At 41.6% G+C, this 24,387-nt stretch overlaps 1 protein-coding gene across 7 annotated transcripts in view; it reads left to right on the forward strand.

Moving 5' to 3' along the window:
- The window catches only part of MYOF (myoferlin), a 278,291-nt gene extending 258,113 nt beyond the window's left edge, over positions 1 to 20,178 (forward strand). For all 7 annotated transcript variants that reach the window (XM_033940691.1, XM_033940693.1, XM_033940692.1 and 4 more), the window contains 13 exons: positions 401 to 556; positions 752 to 843; positions 928 to 1,098; positions 1,689 to 1,837; positions 4,567 to 4,706; positions 7,834 to 7,922; positions 8,013 to 8,108; positions 10,674 to 10,815; positions 11,496 to 11,595; positions 14,296 to 14,489; positions 17,283 to 17,392; positions 19,036 to 19,183; positions 19,623 to 20,178. In XM_033940691.1, the coding sequence (XP_033796582.1) occupies positions 401 to 556; positions 752 to 843; positions 928 to 1,098; positions 1,689 to 1,837; positions 4,567 to 4,706; positions 7,834 to 7,922; positions 8,013 to 8,108; positions 10,674 to 10,815; positions 11,496 to 11,595; positions 14,296 to 14,489; positions 17,283 to 17,392; positions 19,036 to 19,183; positions 19,623 to 19,670 (1,635 nt within the window). In that variant the 3' untranslated portion in view covers positions 19,671 to 20,178. The remainder of the gene's footprint in view (positions 1 to 400; positions 557 to 751; positions 844 to 927; positions 1,099 to 1,688; positions 1,838 to 4,566; positions 4,707 to 7,833; positions 7,923 to 8,012; positions 8,109 to 10,673; positions 10,816 to 11,495; positions 11,596 to 14,295; positions 14,490 to 17,282; positions 17,393 to 19,035; positions 19,184 to 19,622) is intronic.
- The last annotated feature ends 4,209 nt before the right edge of the window (positions 20,179 to 24,387 follow it).

A 24,387-nucleotide genomic window follows, 5' to 3' on the forward strand; every position in this document is an offset into this window, starting at 1 on the left:
TGTTTTATGACAAAGACCACTGACCATTTTAGTAGTTGCCCTCTGGACTGACTCCACCAGATAAAATCACAGAATAATCCAAAAATATAAAAGCCAAGTTTTATTCTAAAAAGTACTAGACAACATTTTCAAAACATGTACAATTTCAAATATGTATGTATATATATAAAAAAAAATATGTTGGCATTTTGTCTTCTGCTTTTGGAAATAACACTTGGATTTTAATATTTTTTATGTGTTTTATCAAAACCTACTTGCATTGATAAAGGTGCTGTTTTTCTGTGGAATTGGCTTTTAAATTCGTCCTCTTTAAGAACCGTTATTTACATTTCTAGTTTCCTTTCTGTTGTCTATACAGCACTGCACTTGGTAAAACTGTGGTATATTATGCACATTTTAGGGCTCCTTCCGAATATATCCACTGTCAGATGATCCTAATGTGACACCGCCTCCTCGGCAATTCCGTGAATTGCCAGATAGTGGTCCTCAGGAATGCATAGTGCGTATATACATCATCAGAGGTTTAGATTTACAGCCAAAGGATAACAATGGGCTGGTAAGGCTCCTTTTCATATCATTTTAATACAAAGACCTACTTTGACTCGCATGCAGTGGCAGTGTTGACGATTATTTAGCAAAATTTGATGAAATCCATAGGATCAAGGAACTGGTCAGCGTGAAAAATGGTTGCAACATTTAGCTTTTTCTTTGTAACAGCCTAGTCACATTTTCTATTTTTATTTTCAAACAGTGCGACCCTTACATAAAATTAACATTGGCCAAAAAGGTAATCGAAGACAGAGATAATTACATTCCCAACACTCTGAACCCAATTTTTGGCAGGTAATTTGAACTTCTTGCTAGGTTTTCTGTGGCACTGATTCCTGAGGGCTGGGTGTAAACAAGCTGTTTCTTCATTTCATGTAGAATGTATGAATTGAGTTGCTTCTTGCCCCAAGAGAAGGACCTAAAAATTTCCGTCTATGACTATGATACCCTTACGCGGGATGAAAAAGTGGGAGAGACCATTATTGATCTGGAAAACCGGTTCCTTTCTCGATTTGGAGCACAATGTGGTGTTCCTCAGCAGTACAACATGTAAGTTGCATCAGGTTTCCATGAACACTATTGTTTGCCTTGAATATCGTATTTGTAACTCTCCATTTACCATTTATGCAGTAGTGAGAGATCTAACATATTTTTGATTGTTATTTGTTGTTTAAATAATATCCCACCCCTCCCCCTTTTACAAAACCTTAGCATGGTTTTTAGTGTCGGCTGCAGCGATAACAGCTCCGACGCTCATAGAATTCCTAAGGGCGTCGGAGCTGTTACCCCGCAGCTGGTGCTAAAAACTGCGCTACGGTTTTGTAAAAGAGGGGGAAACGTACAAGAGCAGTCACGTACTAACCCTTTTTCTGGGCCTCTCTTGTCAGTCTTTTCTCTAGCTGAAAGTTGGTACTTTTTAATTAAAACATGCATTATAGCAAGCAGATGTAAAAAAATACTATTACTTATGATTATATGGGTTTTGTGGATATGTTGTAGTGTCTGATTATATTTATTGATTGATTTTTAAAGTGGTTCAGCAAATAGTGTGTTTAAAAGGATTAAACGAAAATTACTTCTATTACTTTTTCATGTAAACAGTCTTCACAGTGATTAAAATATATTGTATTTTCTAACAGCTCTGGAATTAATCAATGGCGTGATCAACTGAGACCTACACAAATCTTGCAGAATATTGCCAGATTGAAAGGCTGCCCCCCTCCTGTCATCTCAGAGAATGGCAACAAACTCAGTTTCTCAGGACAAGAATATAGCTTGGAGGAATTTGGTGAGATCTTGACCATAAATTAATATGGGATGGGATGGGATGGGATTTGCACACCATTCCAGTAGTTCAAGGTGAATTTCATTCAGGTGCAGGAACTATTTTCCTGTCCCTGGAGGACTTACAATCTAAATTTGAACCTAAGGTAACGGAGGGTTAAGGGACTTGACTAAAGTTAAGGAGTGATAGTAGCATTTGAACTGGGCTTCCTTGTTCATAGCTCACTGCTCTTACAATTAGGCTACTGCCGTGGTCAATCTGCCACTATAGAAAAGTAGGGGTAGATTCTGCTTCCAGTATACTACAGATATCTTTATTCAGACAGTCACAAATATTTTGAGGTCTAATCAAGAATTAGCACACAAAAATGTGGCCACTGTTCCATCTGCAATCTCATGGTGGAAGGCACAGGTTTTAGATGGGATAAGGGACAGCAAGTTGTTGCACTTAAATCTGCCACTACATGTGAGTTGATGAATGTTATTTATGTAATTTGGTGCCCCTGTGGCCTACGAAACATGGGACTAACTTCTTGTATATTTAAAATAAGAAGAATTGAATACTGTCACTGTATGAAAAATCAGAAAACTAAGGAACCTATGATGCGTCATTGGTTACAATCCAACCATGATTTTAAGGAATTATGCTGTATTTCCGTTGCTGGGTCAGACCAGTGGTCCATCGTGCCCAGCAGTCCACTAAAGCGGCAGCCCTCTAGCCAAAGACCAGCGTCCTAACTGAGACTAGCCCTATCAGCGTACGTCCTTGTTCAGCAGGAACTTGTCTAACTTTGTCTTGAATCCCTGGAGGGTGTTTTCCCCTATGACAGACTCCGGAAGAGCGTTCCAGTTTTCTACCACTCTCAGGGTGAAGAAGAACTTCCTTACGTTCGTACGGAATCTATCCCCTTTCAACTTTAGAGAGTGCCCTCTTGTTCTTCCTACCTTGGAGAGGGTGAACAACCTGTCCTTATCTACCAAGTCTATTCCCTTCAGTACCTTGAATGTTTCGATCATGTCCCCTCTCAATCTCCTCAGTTCGAGGGAGAAAAGGCCCAGTTTCTCTAATCTTTCGCTGTACGGCAACTCCTCCAGCCCCTTAACCATCTTAGTCGCTCTTCTCTGGACCCTTTTGAGTAGTACCATGTCCTTCTTCTTGTACAGCAACCAGTACTGGACGCAGTACTCCAGGTGAAGGCGCACCATGGCCTGGTACAGCGGCATGATAACCTTCTCTGATTGTGGATCAAATTCAACCCACAATGTGGGTTGTAGATATTAAGAAGTTGTTAAGACAGCGGAAGCAACGTTGGATTTATTGAGTCATCAAAACTTATTAACCTGAATGTGGCTCCAGTGACATCCTTATCAAGTTTCAAGTTATATTAAAATTTGATGTACACGCAATGTCAAATGTTTCAAAGTGTATTACAAATTAAAATGGGGGAAAAACTTTACAATAATTTATTACAAAATAATACATACATACATACAAAATTCAGTACAAATACAAAACGAAAGGGGGGTGAACTAGAATCGTTAAAGCAGAAAGAGAACATTTATGGGTAACACATCAGGAGGGCAAAGAGTGAACGATAAGCAAAAATGAAGAGAAAAAAAAGGAAAGAAAAAGAATAAAAGGAAAATTAGGTCTTATAAGTAAGGACTGATTAAAATTAGATGTTTGAGATACAGTGGTACCTCGGTCTTGCGAGTGTTTTGCAAGATGAGCAAAACATTCACAAAATTGGCGCCTCAGAAACCGAGTTTGCCTCGATTTGTGAGCGGCGCCCCCCGTGATCCGGCACCCTCCCCCCAACAATCCATCATCCCCCCCCCCGTGTGCCCCCCCCCCCCGCTGCGATCTGAAATCCCCCAGCACCCACCCGAACACACTGCTTACCCCCATCTGGCCACCAGCACCAACGCACAGAACATGCCGGTGCCAGCGCCTGAAGATCCACGTCTTCTTCTTTGCTGGGCCTTGAGCATCTGCGCATGCTCAAGGCCTTCGAATTCACGCTCTCTCCCATAGGGGAGAGATCATCTTTTAGTTGCCCTGCAGCTGAAGCTAATAGAGATACAAGATCCCATCTGTTCAGCTTCCAGAGAAGATCTACAAGAAGGAAAATTAGCAGAGGTAAGAAACCTAATCTTTCATTTGTGCAGGCAAACCTTTATAAAATTACCTCACATGTGTATAATTTCTAATTAAAATATAAATGCCTGTGTATATGTCTTAACAAAGTTCCTAAAATGCTTAATTTGTTCTCAAATACTCTTTTGGCTTACTATAATTTTGTATTCAACAGCTTGATCTAGTGGCATAGCGAGGGGGTGGGGGTGGGTGCGGACCTCGCTGGGCACCTGCACCTTTCTTCCTTGCAGGACCAGGAAGTGATGTCAGATGAAATACCAAGGGTGGAGAAAGCAGAAGGTTAGAGATGCTGCTCTCTGCCAGAAATCATTTGAAGAGTTACACTGGGGGAGGAAAACCCATGGTGTTGAAGGAATGCGGGGATGGCTATGGTAGGGAAGAATGCAGGAAGCGCATGGCACAGTGATGCTAGGTACCAACACCCCGGATGCCTCCTTCTCTCACTGATCACCAAATACCTATAATCTTTCTTTAATTGAGCTCATCTGGGAGTTGGAGAACAAGTTAAAGAAACCAAAGATTGAGGTAGAGTCCATTGTACTTTGCATTACCTTTTCTTTTTTGTTATATTCCAGAGATGAATAAAAAGTTGCACCAACATCTGGGACCTAGTGACGAACGTCTTGCCCTTTATGTCCTGAGAACCCAAGGACTTGTTCCTGAACATGTGGAGACAAGGACTCTGTACAGCACCTTCCAGCCCAACCTTTCTCAAGTAAGAAGGGGTAGTCCTGCATATTTGAATTGAGCAATCCAGGCATTCCCTTGTATACTGTCTGTCCATTACCGTTATACACCACAATGATAAACATTGCATATATAATAGTAATTAGAATAATTAATATATATATATAAAGAAAGTACAGTATTGTGGAAGACTGAAAATACCAAGCAAAGAACAACAAATGTTTTAATATCAGTGGCTGCTGTGGTATAGTTTAAGATGTCTAAAACGTCAGTTATGTTGGCTGAATAACTGATGCCATTTCACTAAAGGACATTAAGCAGTTAAATGCTGTAATGTGCACTGTTAACGCAGTGGTATGATAGCATGCACTAATTCACATGTTACTGCATACTCTGTCAGGGGGGCTAAAGCTGGGCTAGATATCAGCAGAGAATGGTACATTGCAGTTAGTGTACATTGTCACTTGTGTAGTTAGCACAGATGGTAATTCCAGACCAAGGAGAACTCAGGCACCCTTCACCCACCTCCCAATCAAAGGCATTCAGTGTTAAAAAAAAAAAAAAAATACAAGATGGACTACTCGCCACACAAGCTGCAAAGCTAGACAGCCACAACTCCAATTTACTGATTTCAGCACCAAACTACAGAACCTTCAGGAGGGAAATAAAAGCCAGGTTGCTTAAGAAATATGTCGAGACAAACTCCTGATACAACCAATATCCTCACTCCATCACCAGACTCCAAATGTTCCAACCAATAGCCTCCCTGTAATCTTCTGGAAATGACAAGAATTTCTTCCTTTTGTAATCCGCCTAGAACTGCAAGATATTGGTGGAATAAAAGAAACTAACGTAATGTAATTCTATAACTGAGCACCTATTTCTAGGTGCCAAGAAGGTACCTATTCAGTCCCCATTCTGAATTTAAAATAAAAAAAGAAATAGGCATCTAATTTTCTTTAGGGTTGTTTGAAAAGTTTAGTAATAAAACAAGTTGAACACATTTTTTTTTTAGTCAGTTTTATTTTTCAACGTAGTCTCCATTGAGGGCTATACCCTTAGTCTAGTGAGTTTCCCTATTTTTCATTCCATTCCAAAAATAGGTTTTGTCAAACTCTGCAAAATACTCATTGATGGCATCAATGACATCCTCATTCGACAAAAAATTCTTCCCACTGAGCCAAATTTTTAAGTTTGTTAACAGGAGAAAGCTGGAAGGGGCCAAGTCTGGGGAATAGGCAGAATGAGGAATCAATATGAAGCCCAATTCATGCAATTTTGCCATTGCAATGGTTGATGTATGGTGTGGCGCGTTGTCCTGGTAAAAGAGCTCTGTTTTCCTTCAATCCATCTTTCAAACAGTCCAACAATGCTGCATAATAGGCTCCTGTTATTGTTTTACCTTTTTCCAAGTAGTCAATCAGAATTATTCCTTGGGAATCCCAAGAAACAATGGCCATCACCTGCCCAGGTAAAAGTTTTTGCCTTCTTCAGCACACTTTCGCTATTCGTTGTCCACTGATTAGACTGCTGCTTCAACTCGGGTGTGTAGTGGTGGATCCATGTTTTTGTCCACGGTCACAAATCGACACAAAACTTATTGTGAATTGTGATTAAACATCACTAAATACTGCATTTTAATGTCCTTTCATGTGCATTTATGGTTGGTAGTCAACAATTGCGGCATCCATCACACACACAGCTTTTTCATGTGCAATATTTTGTGCAGGATATTGTGCATTCATTCTCTTGAGATGCCTATAGTCTCAGCAATCTCGTGCACTTTCACTCGACAATTTTCCATAATGATACGATTGATTTTTTTCAATCATATCCTTCATGGTGACCTCAACTGGATGTCCAGAGCACGCTTCATCTTCAGAGCATGTACCTACTCCTATTGGAGCAATGGTCAAGGACCTGGCAACTGAGTTTCAATGCCAAGAAATGCAAAGTCATGCACCTCGGCAGTCAAAATCCATGTGAGACTTACACTCTAAATGGCGAGATCCTAGCAAGGACTGTTGCAGAACGGGACTTAGGGGTGATCATCAGTGAAGACATGAAGACTGCCAATCAAGTGGAGCGGGCTTCATCTAAGGCTAGGCAGATCATAGGATGTATACGTAGGAGTTTCGTCAGCCGTAAGCCTGAAGTCATTATGCCGTTGTATAGATCCATGGTGAGGCCCCATCTGGAATATTGCGTGCAATTCTGGAGGCCTCATTACCGCAAGGAAGTACTGAGGCTTGAGTCAGTCCAGCGAATGGCCACCCAGATGGTCTCGGGACTCAAGGATCTCCCGTACGAGGAACGGCTGGATACATTGCGGCTATACTCACTCGAGGAACACAGAGAGAGGGGAGATATGATCGAGACGTTCAAGTACCTCACGGGCCGTATCGAGGTAGAAGAGGATATCTTCTTTTTCAAAGGTCCGACGGCGACAAGAGGACATCCTTGGAAAATCAGGGGGGGGAAGTTGCACGGCGACACCAGGAAATACTTTTTCACCGAAAGAGTGGTTGATCGCTGGAATAGACTTCCACTTCAGGTGATCGAGGCAAGCAGCGTGACTGATTTTAAGAAGAAATGGGATCGTCACGTGGGATCTCTGCACAGAGTTAAATAGGGGAGGGTCATTGGGGTGGGCAGACTAGATGGGCCGCGGCCCTTATCTGCCGTCTTTTTCTAAGTTGTGGTTTGTTTTTTTTCTATGTACGACCACGTTTAAATTCATTTATCGAAAAATATTTATAAATAGTATTCAAAAGTGGTGGAGAATCCCCATGAACTTCATCCAACTTGGCTTTGATCAGCGCGGCCATTCACTTCTTCAAATAAAAATGTTTTATTACTGCACGGAACTCTTTTTTTTTTCATTTTTGTGATAAATTTATTGCTTCAACCTTTAGGTATCACTTTATAGAATTGCCCCCTTTATGTATAAGAAAGCACTAACTAAAATGAGCAAGAAGAAAATGTTAAATGGTAGGGACCATATGCAACTACATACCTTATTGCAATGTTCTTATCACCTGTATATCGCATGTCATAGTTAATAAGAGCGATCTTGTGGGATATTGTCCTTATGCACAGAATTTGTTTCAATGAGCAAAAAAAGTTTTAGTTTGGAATTTGTTCTAACAAAACAGGGTAAACTTCAGATGTGGGTAGATGTTTTCCCCAAAAGTCTGGGACCTCCAGGACCTCCTTTCAACGTCGCGCCTCGTAAAGCTAAAAAGTAAGTATTGCATTGAGATGTTACATGGTATTAATTCACATGTGCTTTTAGAGAAATGCTTCTGTATACATTAATGATCTTCTCTTTTAGCTATATCCTCCGTGTTATTGTTTGGAATACGAAAGACGTCATATTGGATGAGAAGAGCATCACTGGAGAAGAAATGAGTGATATCTATGTAAAAGGGTAAGCTTTCCATTCTTCATTGTGAGATAATTGGTACTGTTGCTCATTGCTTATGGTGTTTTTGGTCATCAATAACTCAATTTCAAACCTTGGACTGGAGTGTGCATTCTTCTTCTAGATGGAATTTGCACTCAAAAGATTGAAATGGTATGTAATATCCTAACAATATCTCTTATAAGGAGTTCAGGTAGCCCAAAACCCTATAAGTGCCTGGAGAACAGAGAGCAGGTCTCAATTTGTTGTTCCAAGCTATTTGTAGGACCAGTGTTAAACATACTGAAGCCCAGAACAGAAATTTAGAAGGAGGCTATGAAGCCTAGCAACAGGCTGTATCTTCAGATTTAGGCAGATTTGGGGCTCCGCATTGACTATAAAATGTAGAACACCACAAGAGTCCCAGGGAAAACTTGAAGTGAAATGCAGTGGGAAATGCCAGGCAGACGAGCGGGATAAAATAACAACAATTTTTTATTGTGAAAGTGTTACCGAGCAGTGGCGTACCTAGTATATTTGGCACTCAGGGCTGATTATTTTAACACCCCTCCTCTATATAAAAAAATTATTTTTAGTAATCATGAATTACACAAAAAGGGGGCACCTAGGAAATGGCAGCATTTTAAAAACTGCAGTGAGCACTAGAACATCAATACACCCATTGTAAAACTGAACAAGCCCTGCTCCATTTTTCTCTCTCTCTCCTCAACCCCTATGCTCTGACATCTCTCTTCTCCTTTCCTTCCCACCCTACCGTCTAGTATCTCTGTCTCTTTCCCTTCCCTACCCCCATACCCTAGCATCTCTCTCCTCTTCTTGCCTTTCATCTCTCCCTCCTTTCCCCTCCCTCTCCATGTTCTTTCATCTCCCCTCCTTCATTTCCTTCTCTCCCTCTTTTCCCCCTTGTTGGAATCTGTCTCCTTCCCTCCCCCATGCCCTGGCATCTCTGTCCTCTCTTTCCCTTCCATCTCTCCCTCCCCCTCCATGCTCTCGCATTTCCTCTCCTTCCCTCCCTCCTTCCCCCCTGGTCTGGCATCACTACCTCCTTCTCTTCCCTCCCCCTTCCATGCCCTGGCATCTCTGCCTCCTTCCCTTTCCCTCCCCCTCCATGCCCTGGCATCTCTGCCTCCCCTCCATGGTCTGGCATCTCCTTTCTTTCCTTCCTCCCTCCCTTCCCCATCTATCTTTCCTCCTCTTTCTTCCCTGGTCCTCTTCCCACCATCCCTCTCCCCAATCAAGTGCAGCATTTCTCTCACCCTCTCCCACCCCTTCGTGACAGCGTTCATAACTCGCTGATCTTGTCGGTATGAGGCTTTCCTCTCTACTATTCCCGCCTTTTCCTGCTTCTATGAAGGCAGGACCTGGCACAGAGGGAAGGCCCAATGCCAGAAGAGCTGCAAATTGTGAGCACTGCCGAAAGAAGTTCTTGGACAATGATGCTGGCCCTTGAAGCACCCCATTATGGGCTGCACCCAAGAAGGATTTTCCCCATGTGCACCACTGTTACTGAGGACTGACACAGGCTGTGTTTTGGTGAGAGCCTTCATCAGGAGTCCAGGGAAATTCTAAATGGATATAAAAGCAATATTCCATATAACGATAAAAACAATAAGAGTGCAAAAAGCATACAATATGTAAATATAAACCAGGCAAAATGAACTTCAAGAACAAAAATTAAGAGTTATTGAATGTGTATCAGTGAGCTGAGAGGTAATATTTATTGGTGACAATGTATGAAATGTAGAAATCATTACAAGCAAAAATATAACACTATGAAAAGTGTGGAGTGACATTCAAAAACAGACCAGATGTATCTAGATATCATGTGGAGTCACATCAATAATGGGTTAAAGAAACACAAAAACATAAATGTTGAAAATAATGCCAGCCACTACTTTGGTGTTTAAAAGAGATCTTATTGTAAAATTTGGACATATGGGGCTCCTTTTACGAAGGTGCGCTAGCGGTTTTATCGCATGCACTGGATTAGTGCGCGCTAGCCAAAAATTTGCCACCATCTCTAAAGGCAATTTAGCGCGCGCTATTCCTTGCGTTAAGCCACTAGTGCACCTTCATAAAAGGAGCCCATGGATTCATACACCTATGAACATAAGAACTGCCATCTCCGGATCAGACCTTCGGTCCATCAAGTCTGGCGATCCGCACACGCGGAGGCCCAGCCAGGTGTACACCTGGCGTAATTTTAGTCATCCATATCCCTCTATGCCTCTCGTAAGGAGATGTGTATCTAGTTTGCTTTTAAATCCAAGATTCCTGAGGCAGGCCTTTTGAGGCCAAAGCACGATCGTGTCGAGTCTGGTTTATTAATAAATGGATTGAGCACCATCTGGCATCCTTCGTTGTTGTTTTCGTGAAAATAATGCAAGAACATTTGGTGAATTGATGAGAGACATGCACCGGCATAGATGTTAAATTACATAACTTTTACTGGTACAGAGAGTGGAAGGAAGTTGAGTATTCCCAGTCATATGGGCAACTTGTAATCCGTGCAAACATTTCATGAATGCTCGTCTGATGCACACAGCCTTTTTATTTGCTCCTATCTTTTAGCTGGATGCCTGGAAACGAAGAAAATAAGCAGAAAACTGACGTGCATTACAGGTCGCTGGATGGGGAGGGAAACTTCAACTGGAGGTTAATTTTTCCTTTCGAATACCTTCCTGCAGAACAGCTCTGTGTTGTTGCTAAGAAGGTGAGCATCAGTGAAATCCATAATAAATTATCTTTCCCGATTAAATTTATACTTAAGCCTTGTTCTTTACTGAGTTTCAAAGGGCAAAAGCTTTTATATAAATGTGAAGTATTCACCTTTATGCATTTTGTGAAAGAGACAAGTTTGACAGGTGCACATCCATAAGATCACATTGTAAAATAACTATTGATTTATGCATTGTTCATAACAATTGTTGCATTCATCTTTTCTCCCAGGCTTTAATTATGAAATACTACAGTTAGAAGTATTTTCTAACATAGATAGGATTACCAGATTTTCCTGAAGGAAAATCTGGACCCGTGGCCACGCCCCTCAGACCTGCCCAGTTCCGCCCTTGTCCCGCCCCCAGCCCCACCCCTCTTAACCTGTTGGTGCATCGGAACGGCATTCACACATGCCCGGAGGTGACGTGATAATGTCACATGCATGCGCGCATGCGAGGCGATGACGTTGTGTATGTGCTTGTGACGTCATTGCGTTGCATCCTTTATTTCAGAAAAAGCACTACTGGCCTACTCCAAATTATATGGAATTTTAAACCCTTGAAAGTTTATAACATAGCCTTGTAAAACATAAATAATGGATTGATTTTTTTAAAAATGAGTTTCATCATAATAGAATGAATATAGTGGATTCATGTTTTACATTTCTCGTTTCAGGAACATTTTTGGAGTCTTGACAAAACTGAGTTTAGGTTACCACCAAAGCTCCTGGTTCAGATATGGGACAATGACAAATTTTCTCTGGATGACTACCTAGGTAGTTTAACTTTGTTAATATTGATTATATACTTAAAAATAATGCAATATATATATGCAGTATTTAAAATAAATGATATGGCATTTCTTAGATTATCAAAGAGCAATTTTCAAATCCATTTATGTGTGTAAACAGCAGTTTTAGAAACAGAAATTACCTTCTTCTAATTCAGATGAAACGGTCCCCCTCTTACATGAAACTGCGATAGCAGTTTCTAGCGCGGGGAGCCGCGCTGAATGACCCGCGCTGCTCCAGATGCTCATAGGAACTCGAGCATCGGGAGCGTGGGCCATTCAGCACGGCTCCCCTTGCTAGAAACTGCTATCACAGCTTCATAAAAGGAGGCCTGTGTGTGTCTTAATCCCATTTAGATGGGTGATAGGACTAAAGTGCGCCAGACAATCGCGCGCAGACAAATGAGCAGAGACAAATGCACGCAGGACATCAGCGCGCCAGATTAAAAGTTAAATTTAAATCCAGGGAAGGTGGGGGGTTGGGGGTTGGGAGGAAATATTGATAATGATATTTTAGGTAACTTGGTTTCATATTATATTATTTACTTGGTTCTTATGTTATTACTATATGCAAAATAATGTAATTATTGAATGATAGTTTTGTTATCTATATAGATATTAGTGTTATCACTGAATGCAATAATATAATGTTCTTTTATTTATATAACACTGTTCTTGTTTAAAAACCAATAAAGAATTATTTTAAAAAAAAAAAAAAAAGTTAAATTTAAAGCGCTCCGAGGGGGGATGTGAGGGGGGAACTCCCCCAAGATTTCAAGATTTTATTTTGACTTGATGAATCGCTTGTTTACATTACTAAGTGATTTACAAATGTAAAAAGTATAAGCATATACCAATTTAATCTTTAAATATAATGGGTTTAACTGACAGACTTACAGATTAACAGATACATAAGATAAGAAGGGAAGAACTACAATTGTTTATATTAGAATATAGGAGAAGACATAAATGGACAGAACAATAGGGAGGTAAAAAAGAAAATAAAGAAGGACTAAAATAAACTTTGAACATGACTAAAGATTAAAAGCATCTTTAAAAAGATGACTCTTCAGATTGCCTTTAAAGCGATTTAAGTCATTTTCTTCTCTTATATACTGAGGTAAGATATTCCATATTTGCGGGTCCATTACTGAGAACATGTCATGACGATGAGTTCCAATTACTTTCAATGAGGGAACTGTTATAAGTTTTTGATTGGTAGACCTAAGAGAGTGTGATGTATTATGAGGAATGAGTAGTTTGTTAATAAATTGAGGTTCATTAGAAGACAAAGTTTTAAATACTAGAAGTAAGATTTTGAAAGTAATTCGGTGATTAACTGGAAGCCAGTGGGATTTGATCAGAAAGGGAGTAACGTGATCATATTTTTTGCCATTATAAATCAATTTAATGGCGGTATTTTGGACTATCTGAAGACTTAGAAGTGTTGGGGGTGGAGGGGGAACCCCCCACACACTTACAGAGGAAACTGTAATTTTTCCCTAAAACAGGGAAAAATTACACTGTCCTCTGTAATGGGGGGGGGGGGGCTACCCCCCGAACCACGCTTTAAATTTAACTTTTAATCCAGCGCGCTGATGTCCTGAGCGCATTTGTCTCAGCTCATTTCTCCGCACGCGATTGTCCTGTGCGCTTTCATCTATGAACCATTTAGATATGGTGTTCTCAAGGGTGTGTTTAGGCAAAGGGAGAAAAATAATGTCTTTGGACTATAACTATCCTTTTAAGGACATTTTAGTACCATTTTGATCCAGCAATACTGCTGGCTGTTATGCTTTCCCTCCTTCTGTTTCTTTCTATCCCTCCTTTGCCTTTAAATATTGTAATTCTCCCCTGTTCCTCCCCCTTGTTTTCACTTATGTCTGTGGTTCATTGTGTTTTGTCTATTGATACTGTATTATTTTTAAACTTCTTTTTTTTTATCTTTGTAAAACCGCCTTGAAATCTGACAAGGCGGTATATCAAAATTTTAATAAACTTGAAACTTGATACAGTAGATTGCATTTACCAGTCTGATATTCCCCAATATTGCTTTCATCTCTCGATCTTGTTAATGGAGGACTACTGGCTCTCCTTCTGCTTTGCCTTTGGTTGATCATAGCAGCTCACACAATATCTCTTGCCAAAGTTTTATTCACTACACCAGATAAGCACAAAACAAGTGGACCCTTGGGGTGTTTCGCCCACACAAGAGCTGCATCAGGGGCTATAACAACAACAGGCTGGAAGCTTTGACCAGAGCTGTGATGCTCATGCTGCCATCTTACGTTTTGGGTTTTGGTTTTTTTTAGGTTTATTCAAGTATGTTGAGAACAAATTATAGCCCCTGATGCATCCCTTGCATGGGCTAAACACGGTCAGTGTCAGGCTTGTTTTGTGCTTACCTAGTGTAATGAATAAAACTTTGGCAACAGATATTGTGTGGTCTGCTATCATGTCTGCCATATGTGCAAAGCAGGTACAAGTACAAAATCAAGATATGCAGTGTACATTGTGTCTGCAAATTAGTGCAGAGTCCACCTCTAAAAATTTCCCATGAACTTTGCATATCATTTAAAGGCAGTACACTTTACAAAAAAGACATGCAAGTGAGTGGTTATGTAGTGTTACCACACCTATACATATTTTTTTTCTTTTAATGAAGCTTTTTGTTTTCCCTACCTAGGTTTTGTTGAACTTGATTTACATCACACTGTTATTCCAGCAAAAGTTCCAGAAAAATGCTCTCTGGATATGATGCCTGATTACAAGGCAACAGAACACACCAAAGCTCCAAAAGTTGCTTCACTGTTTGAACAGAAATCGATGAAAGGGTGGTGGCCCTGTTATGCAGAGAAAGATGGCAAACGGATTTTAGCTGTAAGATATTGCGTGCATTTTTGTTGTTGTTGTTTTTCCCACGTATGTCTGCAGTCTTGAGCATTTCTTTCTGCTGATCTCTGCCAAAGGGTTCATTATAGTTGCTTTGCCAATAAGCTTTTCTGGCGACATAGTCAATGTGTAGGGAGATGTCTAAAGATTCTGCAAACTGGCCCCCAGAGGTAGGTACCATTTAAATGCATCAAAGACGCCATTAATTGACAGGCACCTATGTGCATTAGGCATTATTCTATACCAGGGATCTCAAAGTCCCTCCTTGAGGACCGCAATCCAGTCGGGTTTTCAGGATTTCCCCAATGAATATGCATTGAAAGCAGTGCATGCAAATAGATCTCATGCATATTCATTGGGGAAATCCTGAAAACCCGACTGGATTGTGGCCCTCAAGGAGGGACTTTGAGACCCCTGTTCTATATGGTAGCATCTAAGGCAGGGGTGTCCAACCTGCGGCCCAAGGGCCGCATACGGCCCAGTGAAGTATTTTGTGCAGCCCCGGTCAAGGGCGATGCAGTGTTTTCCTCTGCTGTCCCCAGGTGTTTATCATCTTGCCGGCTCCTTCCTCTGTCTTGCTGCAGCGTTTGCATGTTTGTGCGGCCCCCAGAAACATTTTTTTCGGCCAATGCAGCCCAGCGAAGCCAAAAGGTTGGACACCCCTGATCTAAGGGCTCCTTTTACTAAGCTGCGCTAGCGGTCTTAGTGCGCACGGCAATGCCACGCACGCTAGACGCTAATGCCTCCATTGAGCTAGCGTTGTTGGAACATAGCGTGGGGTTAGCGTGCACGGCTAAAAACGCTAGCGCACCTTAGTAAAAGAAGCCCTAAGTGTCATACGGGAACTCTGAGTGTTGGGAGCAGTGCAGAGCATTCCGCATTCCAGCTGGCACTAAAAACCGCTTTTGCGGTTTAGTTAAAAGAGGGGGTGGAGTAAGTGCCTAATTGCAGAGGGAGGCCATGGGTATTTTTCCCAGTTACTTTTGTAGTTTATAGAACACTATAAATCATGCATGTCACTTGGTGCACTTAGGTGTGCCAACTTAAGCCTGACATGTTTTAATGCAACATATATTGAGAACATGATTGTATCCTAAGGAGACAGATACATTTCCAGAAATTTATATAAAATGAGTTGAGGGAGGAAAAGGGAATATAGGGCATGGTGGTAATAAAGTATAGTTGGATACTTTAGATATCTATATTACTGTTATGATTGAAGAAAGTGATGCTGTATGTAGGTTATATGATGACTATCCGATGGTACCTGTTGGTTTATTTTTGCAAAAAATTTCTATAAACATAATTGTATCCTTATATGAACTCTGATCAGAGATCAACTTCATGCCATTGAATCAATAACTCAGACAAAAAGCATATATTCCAATTATTAAACAAAAAAAAATTCAACAATAAGGATCCTTATCTGAAAAGAGATGTTACTGGTGGTACCTCTTTGGACAGCAGTAACTTCAGCTAAATGTTTTGAGTTACAAGGTGCTCTGATCATTCTCTCACGTCGCCCTGTGGAATTCTGGCCTGCGCTTCCATTTCGTACAGAAGAATTTCAGCTTTGTGAGATTTGTTTCTGTGCACGAACAGCTCGTTTTGAGTGTTGCCACAGCTTTTCAGTAGGGTTTAGATTGGGGCTTTAGCTTGGCCAATCTAAAACACAAAGAAAGCCATACAGGGGTAGGGAGAGGGACAGAAAGACAGGCAGAGAAAGGGGGCCAGAGAGAGAGTCAGCGGGAGAGGGAAAGGGGGCTGCTTTGGGGGGAGGGGTGTGCTTGGGGCAAACAGCTTTGCTCTGGGGGGGAAGACAGAAGGGGCCATGGAGAGACAGGGAGAGGGAAAGGGGGCTGCTTTGGGGGGGAGGGGTGTGCTGGGGGGAGACATAAGGTGCCATGGAGAGATAGGGAAAGGGGGCTGCTTTGGGGGGAGGAGTGCTGGGGACAGACAGCTTTGCTCTGGGGGGAGGGGGAGAAAGAAGGATACAGACAGCGGCCAAGGAGAGAGAGATAAAGAAACACAGACAGACAGACACATCTATTCTAGCACCCGTTAATGTAACGGGCTTAAAGACTAGTTCTATAATAAAACGTATCCATGTACACGCAACAGGAGCAAATTCTAGGATACTAGTATAACCCAATATTGGTGTACCTAACATTCGTGCACCCACAGTTAAACGAATCATAGACCTGGTGTAACTGTGGGCATTTAAATGTGGCAGAACCGTTGTAAATTACGCATGTGCCCATGTGCCCTTCTTGCCGTTATACACTACAGTACTCACATACACCCTTATAGAATAGTGCTTAGGGTGTTTAAGGGCTCCTTTTACAAAACCGCGCTAAGGCATTAACGCGCGGAATAGCGCGCGCTAAATTGCCGCAGGCACTAGCCGCTACCGCCTCCTTTTGAGCAGGCAGTAGATTTCCGGCTAGCGTGCGCTAATCCGGTGCGTGCGATTAAACCGCTAGCGCAGCTTTGTAAAAGGACCCCAAAGTGTGTAAGTGCCCATTTTAACCACATTTAGACCCACAAGGGACCTGGGGTTTGTCAAGTCCTGGTGTAGATACAGTAGATTCTGTCATGAATCTGGACTTGAAGATCCCTCTGGCCCTGTGACCTGCGATATAATGGCATCGTAGAGAACGTTTGTCGACACTGGATTTAAAAAATATATATATATTTTTGGTAGGTGAGAATTTGAAATGTTTAAAACGTCTGCGTTAGCTGTTGCTTTCATGTGTGCATTGTGTCTTGAATGACAAATAGGGTAAAATTGAGATGACGCTGGAAGTCCTCAATGAAAAAGATGCAGATGAAAAGCCGGCAGGCAAAGGCAGAGATGAACCTAATATGAACCCCAAACTTGACCCACCCAAGTAAGATATATTTTTGTTACTCATTGCTCTGCACAAAGCTATAATACCCATAAAGTAAAAATCATTTCTTTTGGATGCTAATGTGCAGCCTTTTGCACCCAGGGATCCTCAGCTGGTCAAGGAATGAAAATAATTCCTCTCACCCTCTGATTACCCCCAACCATCTCGGGCTCCCAACCCCTTAAAGCCTCTCCTCTGACCTCCCACCCTTCAGGAGCAATTCCTTGGTCACTTCTATCCCACTGGCACCTGGTTTTAATATGGCACCCAAATCCTCCTTACTGTAATCTCATTATATTACTATAGGGGTATTTGGCTGTCATTTTAAACCTGGACATCAACTGGGCAGGAAGTGGCCTGCTACTTCTCTCTCCGCTTGCCACAGGGGAGATCCTAGTAGGTATTGAGGGGAGAATGAGGGGATGTCTGAAGAAGGTGGGAAATAAGTGATTCTGGGGGGGGGGGGGATTAGAAAGGGGGCAAAGTGTTTGTTTTTTCCATACAGATGGATGTATTTCATATACCGCCTTTCTGTGGGTACAACGAAAGTGGTTTACATATATACAGGTATTTCCATTGCTGTTTAATGATAACAGGCCCAAGAGAGCCTTTTATCTTTGCATTCTTCCTGGCTGCAGCAAAGCAAATTTTAAATTACTGCTTGAGGCTCTAACCTGCAGTACTGAGGCACCACAGATTAGCGACTTGCATGGTTATTTTGGCTGTAGTGAAATTGCAAATTGTATTGCAATTTAGTAACCCTAAATTTAAAAAAAAATCACAAAAATGCCCCTTTGTGTTAATTGATATCTCTTCAGGCCAGCATACCTCTGGCTTGTAGCATTTTTTGTGATTTTTTTTGAATTATTTTGCTATTACTACAATTCTTATTGTGAGATTTAGTAACCCTCTGATAATACCTCACAATATGGGGAGTGAGAGGGGAGTTGATTTGACACTGGATACTTTCTCCTCTAGCGGGGCCTTATGTGTGTTGCTTGACTGTAGTAACATTATCAATGAAGGGAGATAAACACCAAAGTGACCAAATCTGTTATGATTTAAAACGTTCGATTTTTCGATTCGTTTATCCAGATGATGTTCCAGAGGTTTGGTGAGTCATCCCTCTGCCCTTTGGATACAGCAGAATTAGGGCTCTACCGGCTTAAGAGATTACGGCGCCCAGACCCATGCCCTGCCCCACCCAGCCAGTTCCCTCCTCTCTCCTCGAAAGTTTCTGCCCTGTCCCGGCAGGATGCAGCTTCATAAGCCAGTGTCGGTGTCAAGCAGTTACGTCAGAGGAAGGAAGTGCTGCACTTCCCTCTTCAGTGCTGTCCCTCCCCCTTTACGGCAGTTGGCCTGTGAAGCCTCGCTCTGTCAGGACAGGGCAGCAGTGTCAGAAGAGGGAGGTGAACAGAAGCGTTCAAGTCGCAGGGTAACTTAACTTAGGCACCACCCAATCCATAGGTTCTGGCTCTGCTCATGTTGCTCTGGTTGTACAACTTTCCCGATGCTGTCGTAGTTGGCGCACTAATGTACCTTTGCTCCATTGGCATCATTAAGTGCTAAGCTGATTTGCATCGCTGTTTCCTAAACTCTCACTGGCTTTTAACACAAGTGAAATTGTTTTTTTTATACCACAGCCGACCAGAAACCTCTTTCCTGTGGTTCACAAACCCCTGCAAGACATTGAAATTTATTGTGTGGCGAAGATTTAAATGGGTTTTCATTGGCCTCATCATCCTATTCTTAGTACTTCTATTTTTGGCTGTGCTCCTGTATTCATTGCCTGTAAGTTTAAAAAAAAAAATATTACTCTCTCTTGTTATGGATATAATCCATTTTATCTGAAGTCAGAGTAGATTGGTAACTGAAGGTCTTCAATTATAATTGTAAGCCAGGAATTGATTTAAGCTGCATTTTTCATTTGGGCTAGAAATGTGTTTGGCAAAATATTGTGGTACTGAATAGAATGACTGTAGCATTATTAATATTATGACTATTTGCATTTAAAGTCCCATGATCGTTGTTGTGAAAAGAAGTACCATAGCTGTAAGATATCGTACTGTAATTCTCAAGTATCTTTGATATTTCTGAAACTCCAGTCTGTTGCCCATTGGATATTTCTTGTTTAAAAATAAAAAGAAGTAGGTTTCAGGTGCATATTCTGTCTAAATGAAAATGCCAATAATGTCCTTTTTTTTCCTCTCTCTCTCCCACTCCCTTCTAGAACTATGTTTCGATGAAGATTGTGAACCCTCTGTCTCAGCGACGTTGATGTGGTTCCTCCACAGTTATGGACCAAATCCACCAAAGTTTACATCCTAGTTTTAACCTTGTTTGTTTTTGCATTAAAAGGGAAGTAACAGTGAGAGAAAATTTTAACCATGGTTATCCAAGGTTCATGGGATCATGACTAGTGCATTTGGGCTTTGCATTTGATCATGTTATGTTTTCCATAAAGTTACACAATTCAAATTTGTAGACTCGTCGATGCAAGGTGACCCCCCTTTTCCTATAGAATGTATTTTTAGTCACTACTTTTATGTTTCATTTTCTAAAACTTGACTTACAGCAAGTGAATTGACATTTTCTCACTGTTATGTAAAGTGCTTATTTTTATAAGTTCTGAAAGATGTGAAATAAAAGTGTTAAACTATATATTAAGAAAAACTGCATGATAAATTTGTATAAAGCACTTGTTTAATATAGATATGTTTATACAGCATTCTGTTAGAAACTCTGAACACAAACTAAATATAATAAAAGACACAATTTTCTATGTCCTTTCTGTTCATTATGTTGTTATTGAGATATAGTTTGCTGTTTAATTTTGATACTTAAACAAGTAGGAGAAGACCAGTTTGATTCCAACTTAAAAATTTAATGCAATATAAAATCAGTGACAATAAACTAGTAGATTAATGGGTCCAGACTCGTGCAGTACACCATAAAAATAATTATGTGTAATATAAACTTAAGTCTGTTTATCCAGACTCCACATAGATCTGTGTTTCGGCTATTAAAGCCTTCTTCAGGAGTTTCAAGCTCCAGACAATTAGGTGTCACATTCGTGGGTAGGCAAAATAATTTTATTCAAAGAGTCTGCATATTTCTACTTGTACGGGAGTATTTGCTCCTGTTTCCTATTCCCTAATTTATTTTGGCGCTTTTCAGGATCAATATGGAAACTGAGTAATGTATGTTAACATTGCAGAAAGAGTTGGCAGTAATAAATATGCATGGTTGTGATTAGAGAATGACACAAGGACAAATTTTTTCCTGCAACAAGTATTTGGTCTCTTAAAGTCTCAAAATTACAGGTAGTTGCAGTTGAAGCAGGCCATTCGGAGTGGGTTCCCTGAATGGAATAACTTAAAAACTTATTATAGCTTGCAGATCCTATGCTACCAGACAGATTTGTTAGGACATCAGGCCGCTAGGTGGTATAAATTAATTTCGGAAACTTTGAACAAAAAAACCAAAGAATAGTCTGAGAGATATTTGGAGCATTGAGATTAAGCAGTATATTTCTGCATCTCGATGGCCACGAATTTGGACTTGGAGATTACGCGTTGTGACAAACGGACGTCTTTCCCAAGGTTTGCCACAGGGAAATTAAGGAAAGTATATAAACCCCAGTGCAGAAGGGCTGACCAGGTCAGTGCCCAGGACAATAAATTAGCTGACTACCTGGTGAGTGACAATGAAATGGAAATAGAACAGGAAGGCTTAGACTTACCTGAAGCAGTTCCAGAGCCAGGCAGGAAGAAGCTGCCTTGCTATTGTCCATTGACTGTAAGGCAGAAAGCTCACAAGCAGTTTTCCCTCAGAGAAACGGCATGGGCTGAGGAAGGAATTCCCTTCCCCCATCCAAAGCCAAGGGGGAGTGGTTCTTCCCCTCAGCTTAAAGCCAGGCTTAGAGCAGAGGGAGGAAGGAGGAGGAGCAGAACGAGGCTTGGCAGTAGAGCAGAGACAGGATGGGGCTGAGCAGTTCCTCAGCACTGACTGGGAAATGACTGAGGAACAGGCTGGTAATTTGGACACTGAATTCCTTCCCCCAGAACCCATGGTGTTGGAGGAAAGTGGGGCTATACAGGAAAGCTGGCCAGAGGAGATGGAGAGCTGAATATCCTGAAAAGGTCTGTGAACAGAGGTCTTGTTTAGGCTGTATTTTGCTGTTTGCTCTTTGAGCTAATGACTGTGGGAGTTACTAGGGAAATAATCCCGTACTGCAATTTCACATGCTGTTTTGCTGAAGTGTGGAAAGGATACAGTAATCTCCTCTGCAGGTTATGTGCACAGATGAACCAAACGCCAGGCTGTAATGCTGGCTAGTTTTAAAGCCCAGAATTTCCTGACTTCCACACTCCTTTGAAAGTGCTCAGCTGTAAAGAAATTGCCATAGCAACTAACTAATTCAATTAGTCTGCCTGCCTCATAGGAAGAGTGAAATTAACCCTCTCAGGGAAAAGCCTGCTCGGGACTAGGGAGAAAGTCCAGCCCAGCTGGAGAGATTAAGAGCAATGTAGGACAGCACAGAATATTTCTCAATCATGAACAAGAATGTCTCTCCTGTAAAGCTACAATGGAGAGTTATTGGTGCTAACTGTTTCACCTCCTAGCCTCATGGAATATTAATGACTGTATGTGATTTACCAACCCAGTCCAGAGTTGATTACTGGGTGACTAAGAGTGAAATTAACTTTTTCTGTTGTTTTTGTATGAGGTGCATGCTCCCAGGAAAACCCGGAGCGGCACAGTAATTCCACGGCCGGTGGCCGAATAAAAGCTTATGTTTTCACCAAGGCCATTCTGACAAAGTGTGATTTTTTCCCATAACCCTTGGAGAATAAGCTTAGTTGGGCATTTGCCAACGACTATCAACTTGAAAGGTGACCCTAATTCTAAAGGGACCACGCCAGTAACAAGCTTCATGTCACTACCCGACGACTCAGGGTGTTCGCAGAGAGCGTGGGTGTGACAGCGTCAGCATCTTGGTTATTCTTATTACATAGGATTTTTTGGACCCCAGTTCATTTGAATAAGGTAGATAGCTCTAAGTCTAATAGATGCTGGCATTGTCATATTGATATAGGGACCCTGGATCATCTGTTGTATTATTGTCCAATGATACTTAATTTCTGGAAGTCAATTTGGGGACAAATAAATATTATTCTTGAGTCATCAATCCCGTTATACTACAAAGCCATAATTTGTGGTACAATATTGCATATTAAGCCTTCTTTAGATAGATATAAAAGTCGGCTCTTCTTGATTATGACCGGAATAGCCATCCAGATGATTACACGTAACTGGAAGTTACAACAGACTGAATTACACATTTTGGTGGGCAAATATTTGTTCCACGTATAAATATGAGAGAATGAATGTGGAGTGTTTGGGGTCTAGTATGATATTCAATAAGGTGTGGAGCCCATTGACTGCATATGTTGAATTGCAATGAATGTCAGGTATCTCCCTTTTTACAGATTCCTTACACATCCAGGGGGAGGAGGGGAAGGTATTTGGGATTGCTAAAGGTATTTATCTATAATATTGCAATAATATATGCATATTGTTACCAACCCAGCACCAGTGCTGGCTTACTCCCAAGAAAAGGCAGCATTAGGAACTTATGGTCCCTTACCAAAAGAGCTGACCAGGTCAGTAGCCATAGTCAGGAGTTAGCTGGCTATTCCCCAGGCAGTGAAGCTGAGTAAGTCAGGGACTGGTTACCTAGACACACACAAAGGAGACCTCAGGAAAGGTTTATTGCTGAGCCAAGAAGGTTTACTGTTTTAAAAGAGAAGCCTGTTATTTTGAGACAGTCCCTTAAAAAGCAGTATGGAGGAAGCCAGGCTCCTCAGCTTAGAGAATCAATTCCCCTCCTCCGCTCCAGGTGCAGTGGGCGTGGCTCTTCCAAGCATAAAATGCAGGGCTTGGAACAGCTAGAGGAGGAGCTGGGGGAGGAGCAAGAGTAGCAAGTGAAATAGCCTCAGGAGCAGTGCTGGAAGCAGCAGAAGGAGCTGGTGAAAAGGACCAAGGGAGCAAAGCAGTGCCTTGCTGAGCCATGGTTGGGCCAAGAAGTGGACATGCTTGAGGAAGGCCTGGCTTCACCCCAAGCCTCCAGGGAACCACCAGATTGGGAAGCTATGGCCCAGAGGAGGTCAGTTACCTTCCTGAAGTTATGGAGGTGGGTCCCTGAAAGGTTAAACCTTTGAACTGTTTTGAATTGGGGTTTTTTTTTCCTTTTTGCCTGTTTGGTGTAAACTGGGGTTGGAAAGCCGAAGCTTCTATAAGAGGAAGCAGGAAGCTGACTTTGGGGATTTTTATTTCTTTTCCCCTATTAGTGTTTTGGAGTTTTTTTTCTTTTCCTGCATTTCTTTTTGGCTGTGAAGTTTTTTTTCTACTGCTCAGTTTGGCAATAATTGCAGCCCGGTGTGGACTATTGGGAGTGTGTTCCTGGGGAGAAGGCTCAAGAGCCCTAGAAGTCAGACCAAGAGGATTGGCATTTATTTTGAGGTTTGTTTTTTAAATGCTAATTTGTGAATTTCTTCTCCTTTGTGCAAGCCAGACCACACATACCACTCCAACCAGGAGGAAAAGGAACAACCTTCCTTGCTTTGAAGTACTTACCAGTGTAAACAGCTACAACTCAGTGGTGCAGTTTATGGTGTATCTTCTTTCTGTTTGACATTGCATGTTTCTCTGTAAAGTTTTCTTTTTGAGTTTCATGAAAACTGTGGTGTGGATTGCCTTTGTGTTTTACAATTGCCAGCCTGACTATTTTGCTTTAAGCCCAGTGAAAGGGCTAAATAAAGACTACTTTTCCTTTTCACTACTTGGTTTGTATGGTGGTGTTTTTGGCTACTACAGCCAGCATACCGGCTGGTCCTGGGCAAGCTCCCGGGCCAGTGTTTACTCCTAAGGATTACCCTAGTTCCAGGGGAACACGCCAGGGATCCGAATCTAGTCCCCACCAGCGCCCTCTG

Source organism: Geotrypetes seraphini, chromosome 4 (assembly GCF_902459505.1).
Source record: "Geotrypetes seraphini chromosome 4, aGeoSer1.1, whole genome shotgun sequence".
In the NCBI taxonomy this organism is placed as follows: Eukaryota; Metazoa; Chordata; class Amphibia; order Gymnophiona; family Dermophiidae; genus Geotrypetes; species Geotrypetes seraphini.